This window comes from Rhinopithecus bieti, unplaced genomic scaffold (assembly GCF_001698545.2).
Source record: "Rhinopithecus bieti isolate Rb0 unplaced genomic scaffold, ASM169854v2 scaffold_31823, whole genome shotgun sequence".
NCBI lineage: Eukaryota > Metazoa > Chordata > Mammalia > Primates > Cercopithecidae > Rhinopithecus > Rhinopithecus bieti.
Genome location: NW_016814121.1, coordinates 2,877,116 through 2,883,714, shown reverse-complemented (window position 1 = coordinate 2,883,714; position 6,599 = coordinate 2,877,116). Strand labels below are relative to the sequence as shown.

At 59.1% G+C, this 6,599-nt stretch overlaps 1 protein-coding gene across 1 annotated transcript; it reads right to left on the bottom strand.

The window, feature by feature from the left end:
• Window positions 1-572: 572 nt before the first annotated feature.
• On the bottom strand, window positions 573-4,632 carry QRFP (pyroglutamylated RFamide peptide). The gene is made up of 3 exons (XM_017849950.1): window positions 4,399-4,632; window positions 3,518-3,803; window positions 573-1,697 (listed from the first exon to the last, which is right to left on the bottom strand). The coding sequence occupies exon 3, from the start codon at window positions 1,695-1,697 to the stop codon at window positions 1,287-1,289; it is 411 nt and encodes a 136-aa protein (XP_017705439.1). The 5' UTR covers window positions 3,518-3,803; window positions 4,399-4,632; the 3' UTR covers window positions 573-1,286.
• Between the last annotated feature and the right edge of the window lie 1,967 nt (window positions 4,633-6,599).

The following is a 6,599-nucleotide window of genomic DNA, read 5'->3' as shown; positions in this document are numbered from 1 at the left end:
AGCATGGAAAACACTGTGAAATACTCCAAGGTGCCAAGCTGGGCCCAGCCCAGTGTGGTTCTAAAAGGCTAATAAAAATCCACCAATTAATTGTGACAGCTCAATGGGAAATTATTCAATTGTGAACAGGGGCAAGCTGCAGCTCGAAAGGAGGAGGGGAGGGGTTGCCATAGTAACATCATTGTAAGTTCTTGTCTCAGCAGCGGAAGCCAGCCCGGGAGTGAGCAGCATCCGACGGCTGCCTCTGACACGGGATGGGATGCAGGAGACACCAAAGGCGCGTTTGAAACGGATGCTCTGCCTGGCCTCAGGCCTGCAGCCACTCCCGGCTGAGCGTGGGCTCTCCCTGGCGCAGAGAAATTGTTTTCCAAATGCTCCTTGCTCTTAGGAAACCTGGGAAGGAGCAGCTGAGTGGAAGTGAAAAGCACATGTATTGTGTTCCTCTGCACCTTTGACCAACTGCCAGTTACGGGAATCTAGGGGAGGGGTGTTTGGGTCCAGGGAACAGGAGCTCCATCTCCCCAAAGGCAAGGCACCCAGAACCCGGACTGTGGGGGCCGCCAGCATTCCAGTATGGTTTTGCAGTTGTCACAACTTTTATTTGAAAAGATACACACGACATATTCTGATTTTGAACAAGTGAAATGCAACCTTGCTATAGCAAAAACGTATTCCTTCCCAATGCATCTCCCAGGAGACTCCTGGCCGGGCTAACACTGGGCTGCAGAGAAGGGCCGCCGTCAGAGGGGAAGGCACACCACAGCAGGGGCTTCTTGCCAGGGGGATCTGGTGCTAAAGGGATGGAGAAGGGGATTGGGTTCTTTTTTCCCGTTTTTAACTTTCAGAACCATCCTCTGTACCCAGTGGAATGTACTCATTTGCAGTCTGATGTCAGCTGCAGTTGTCCCTATAGACTGTCACAACTTTGATTACCCAACTGTAAGCCCTCAGCCCGCTGCCTGGCTCTGCTATTCACATTCATGGCCCCTCAGCTCCGTGCCCCTGGGGCCAGGGGGCTGCTCCGAGTCAGAGCCCCAGGGGAAGAAAGAGGCTGGGACGACCGAGGAGCCAAGACAGCCTCCTTTTTGACACTGCCTACTTTTTCGCTTCAGCAAAGTTGGAAGTCAAAAGTAAGCACACACCTGACCTGTCCTACCATGGATCATTCATCGTAACCATGCCTGCACCATCTGGGTGTCGTGGTCTTTGAGACTGGGGGAGAAGGCAGGGGTGAAGACACTGGGGGTGAGTCCAAGAAGCAAACCCTTCCAAGGCATCCTGGCCCTTCACCGCCGACCGAAGCGGAAGCTGAAGCCGCCTTTCTTCCTGCTGTAGCCATTGAGCTCCTCAGCCAGGTTCCCTAACGGGCCGCTGGCCTTCACTCCTCCGGCAGGGAGGAAGTCGTTGGCCTCACTGCCTTCATCCTGCCTCCCGTAGCGGAACCTGCAGCCAGCATGCTCTCTGCCCGATGTCTGTAGCCCCCTGGCCATGACAAGCAGGGCCTGTGGCGGTGAAGCTCTCAGCCACCGAGAGGAGCCCCACACAGAGTGGGGTCGGGGCCCCTCGGCCAGGTTGGCCCAGCTTTCTCTGGCTCCAGTGCCACCCATGGCGTCTGTGGGCTGTCTTCTGTCCAGTAGAGGAAAGCAGGTGCCCAGCGGCAGGAGGAGGAGGCAGACCAGGGGGTAGGACCTTACCATCTGACCCAGAGGAAAGAGGCAGAGTTACAAGCTGCACATGTGGCCAAGCGCAACTCACCAAAGTGTTTCCCGGCCAGCATAGGTGTGAGCAGGGGGCTCAGCTGAGGCCGGCTTCCGAGCAATGCTGGGACTAGGCCACTGTTTTATTAGCAGGATCTGGAGGTGACTGTACCAATTAGGCCGGTTCTTTTCCTGCATTCCCCATGATCTGCCTGCCTGGGCAGCTGAGCACTGTAAATCCACCACTGCTGGATGGCAGAGCAGTGCCCAGGCGGCCCTGGGAGAGTCAGCAAATGTATGCTCATTTTTCTCTTATTATAAAATAGCCATACCATTGCAGAACTGTGGGGTGGAAAGTTAAAAGCATCAATCTCCCTTAGTTTTCAACTTAATACTAAATGGGTCTAGCTATGCCGTTTAGCTGGGACATCCTGCTAATGTCTCTTTCACGTGGGAACCAGTTGCTCCTGGAAGCCAGAAACAGATTTGATGGTCCTGGCCTAATTCGGACACACACCTGGGAAGGAGCGTGCAGACGCCGCTGGGGCCTGGGCACCATAGGTCTGCCAGGCTCCGAGCTAAGAGCTCTCACGTGATTGTACTTCATCTTCTTAGTCATCCTGCTTGGTAGGTCCTGCCAGTCCCACTTTTTCAGGCAACAAAACTCAGAAAAACTGAGATTGTGCCCAGGCCACACAGCTAGAAAGTGGAGGCTCTGAATTCACAATTGTAATGGCCGACGGCTTCTTCAAGAAGCATACGTATCTGCTAGGTCCTCCCAACCCTCCTGTTTCGCAGGGGTGGTGTCAGGCTCAAACAGCTGAGGTGACTTGCCCCAGACCTCATGGCCTTATCAGTGCCAGAGCTGGAGTTCAGTCCCAGATCTAACTGGGCTTGACTCAGGAAGGCATGCCCCAAGTCCCTACTCTACTCCACATGGCACTCGGGGTACCTGAAACCCATCCTCCTGGAATGAACCTGCCTTGGAAGCACTTGCTCCCTTGTCTGGCAAAGGAAGCCTTTTTCACAATGACTGCGGGGGAGCTGGAGCTGGCTTGTCCTCTGCTGAGTCAAACTGAGGCTAGAATAGAGAGCACCGGCCCTGGAGAAGACAGTACAGGAGTCCCCAGAGCCCTTTCCAGAAATGGCTCCCTTGAACACATTTCAAAGAAGTGAGCTCAGCCAGGAAGCTTTCTAAAAAATAATAAACGCAACCCCAATTTCTACCCGAATCCAGTTCCTCTAAGCTTCTCTCGTCCCCCAGGGATGGAGCAACCTCCCTCACCACCAGGAAAACCTTCCCATCAGGGCACAGAGTGGGGCTTCCACGAGGTGGTTTTCTGCAGGGACCCAGCCCCATTCCCTCCTCACAGAAAGCACTTTGCTGACTGTGATGTGGACTGGGGACCGTTCCATCCTGGTGGATAAATCCGCCTGGGAGTAGCCGCTGGGTGTCTAGAAAGGAGACATCCTGACACAGCAGGCCCTGGACCCCTTCACCCCTTGTAAGGGTTCATGCACCCCTTTGAGAATCTGGTAGAAACGGGGGGTGTTCATCACTGGAAAGGGGGCCCCAGCGCGAGTCAGGGCTTCAGGCCCCGCAGCAGGGAAAGCACAAGGGTAAGGCTGGGTCCCAGCCCTGGCAGGGCAGCCATGACCAATCTGTGCTGCTCTGGGCATTGGCAGGTGAGGCACTGGTGTTCCCTCTCCGGGTCCGCCCTCCCTGTGCTTCTCTGTGCCCTCTGACTGCCCGTGCCTGGCTCCTGCCCGGGCAGGGCCTGAGCTGGAGTTCCTGCTGGGGACAGGGCAGCTGTGCTCACCGTGTGGCTGGGACTGCTCCTAGGAGGGCTGGCTGGTGGATTCTGGGGCTCCGGGGCTGGGCTGGGCAGAGCTGCTCTGGGTCCTCGTCCAGGAGGCAGGGGCCCTGGGCTCTGCCTGCTTTATATGGCCTGCAGCGTGCTTGCTGCTGTGCCAACTGCCTGCTGCGCATTCCTGACCCTGGGATTCCATTGGGGACGCTGGTGGTGAAGGGGGCCGTGCTGACCGCATTGATTAAAAAAAAAACCAACACAGGATGTGGTCTGATGAGAGGGCAGGCGGGCTGCCCTTTGGAGGAGAGCGGACAGCATCATTAACTGCAAATTGCGGGCACAGACCCTCGAGTCCCTTGGTGGGGGTTCCAAGCCCACCCTTCATCACCCTAAGGGTCCTGCCTTTGTTGGGTCGGCCCCTCACTCTCTGGAGAGGACATGGGGTGGGTGGACATCTACCCCCGACACACCTGCCCCGCTAGCAGGATGGCTCCCATGGGCAGGAAAGTCACAGAAACCCACGAGGCCCGTGTTTCAGAGGCACAGGACTGTGCGGCTAAGCCAGGTGCACCTCCCCAGCAGGTAGAGCCCTCGGTGGCATGTTCTCCAGGAACCAACCAAGGGGGCACCGCAGATGCCCCGGACAGCAGTGGAGCATTTGCCTGTGGCTCCCAGCCCCTCCTGCCCCGTGCCCTGGGCGGCCCCCCACTGTCGCTGAGGGTCACCTCTGGGAGGCCAGCGGGAGGACCCAGCCTCTGCTCCTTGCCCGGCAGAGATTCTCCCTCCACTGAAAGCAGGCAGGTGGGTGATGAGGCGGCCCCACCTCACCACGGTCGGAAACAGCACAGAGGACCTCCCCCAGTCCAGGGGCCCTCACCCAGCTGACCTACCCCTGCATCTGGGGTGCTGGGGGGTCAGAAGTCGTGGGAATAGAGAGCCTGTGGACACTTCCCCAGCGACCTGAGGAAGGTGTTGGAATCTCGACCCCCCTTCAGGGCTGAGCGCCCAGGTTCGAGCGGAGGGTCTGTGGATTGAAGCTGGTGACTGAGCTGTGCTGGCCAGAACCGGCTTCCATCCCCCAGGCCAGGGCTGCCTCTGATGGCCTGAGGTGCCCCTGTCCTCTGTGTGTGTGTGTGTGTGTGTGTGTGTGTGTGTGTGTGCGCGCGCGCTTGTGAGATGGGAGGTGTGGTGTCCTTCTGTCTCCCTGCTTAGTGCTGGTTGATTCAGACAGCGAGTGCCGGTTATCCATGGGATGCCTCTCAGGGTGGGTCCCTACCATGCTGTGAGTCTGAACCGGACACCTGCCCTCTGGGTGCCTCAGTGCCCTGTGGTGTAAAATGAGGTTCAGGTTCCCAAGCTGTGCTTCGCAGAATTCCTCAGGAATGGCCATGGAAGTTGGGGAGGGTAATGTGGGGTCCAACCCCGCAGGCATCTCTCTGTCCCACAGGCACCCCTCTCCCCTACAGGCCACCCCTCTGCCCTACAGGCACCCCTCTGTCCCAAAGGCCACCCTTCTGCCCCACAGGTACCCCTCTACCCTGCAGACACCCCTCTCTGCCCCACAGGCACCCCCATACCCCACACACACCACTCTACCTCGCACGCGCCCCTCTGCCCCTCAGGCCAAGCCCCACTTTCCTGTGTGTGACATGTTGGGCTCCCAGAAAAGGTTCTGCTTTGAAATCACCAGGGCCCAGAGTCCTCTTTCAGGACTGAGGTCTGTGGCTCTGAGTGGTGGCCACAGAACGTCCTGCATGTGAGGGGCGGGTCTGGGGTGGGAGCAATGCTGGGGGTGAGGATGAGGGTCCCCACATGGCCCACATGTTCCCCAGCCTTAGGTCCCCGCCTGCCCCCAGCAGACCGGGGTGCCTGGAGCCCGTCAGGTGTTGGATTTGGCACCAAACCTGCTGACTCCAGGGCCTTGCCTGGTCCCCTCCACCCCTGGCCCTTCCTGGGCCCCTGGAAGCATCTGGGTTCCCCCATCTCTTGAGCAACTGGGGGATGACAACTGTGCCACTGTTTCTGCCACCACCAGCCCAGGTGGGCAGGGTTGGGGCTGCCTGGGAGCACAGGGTGGCCGGGGCTAGAGCAGTCCAAGAGTGGCAGTGCCCATCGGGGCAGCTTCCAGTGCTGGAGGCTTTTCATGCTGTCGGGTAATGCAGGGAGGCGAGGTGCCAGGGTGGTGGGGCTGGTGGTGCAGGAAGCCGCTGGGGGTGGAGTCCGTGGGCCACCCCCGAAGCCTGTGGGGTTCCCTGGGAAGCTGTCCAGACACAGATCCAAGCCAGGTCCCCGCACAGCCAAGCTGACCAGCAGCGCCTGCCCAGGATTCTCAAAGTGAGGAGGCTGGAACTGGGGTGACAGTGCCTGGTTGTGCTAAGCCCAGGCCCTGGCTCAGCTCACAGACCCCTCCCTTCCAGCCCCCTTTAACCACATGTCACTCCCGAACTGGGTTCCACACCAGACTCAGCCACAGCCAACCTCCACCTCACTGAGCTTCCGATTCCCCGCCTGGCTGGGGATGACCGCAGTGCCTGTGTGGTGGGGTGGGGTTGTCGGGGTGGCATGGTGCCCTCTCAGGCGGTGTTCACTGCTGCTGGGGAGGGCACAGGGTGGTGGCCCCCAACTAAGCCCGGGTCTTTGGGGCGGTTGGCAACTGCCGCTCTATTTCTGCCAGCTGAACCCCTCCTGCCCTGGGGAGCCGCTGCCCACGCTGCTGGGCACCATTTCTTGGGTAAATGCATGGATCCTTGTCTGAGGACCTCTGTGACTGAGTCCTTGAACCTTTCCAGGAGCTGCCTCAGGCTGGTCTGGTGGTTGCAGGAAAGGAGTTGAGTTGGGCACACCTGCACCTGGGGTGCATGTGGCCTGTGGGAGGCAGGTGGCCATGATCTGTGACTTCTGCAGCCTGGCTCAGGAGTCCCATCCCCAGAGTCTCCACCTCTGCCCCTCCCACTTCTGCCCCCTCACCTCTGTCCTTCCCTCTTCTACCCACCCACCTCTGTCCCCCCACCTCTGCCCCTCCCTCCACTGCCCCTCCCTCCTCTGCCCCCACCTCTACCCCCCACCTCTGCCCCCCAACCTCTGCCTCCTC

Excerpts from the sequence above, each read along its gene's own strand:
- QRFP (XM_017849950.1), bottom strand. The coding sequence starts at position 1,697 with ATGGTAAGGTCCTACCCCCTGGTCTGCCTCCTCCTCCTGCCGCTGGGC.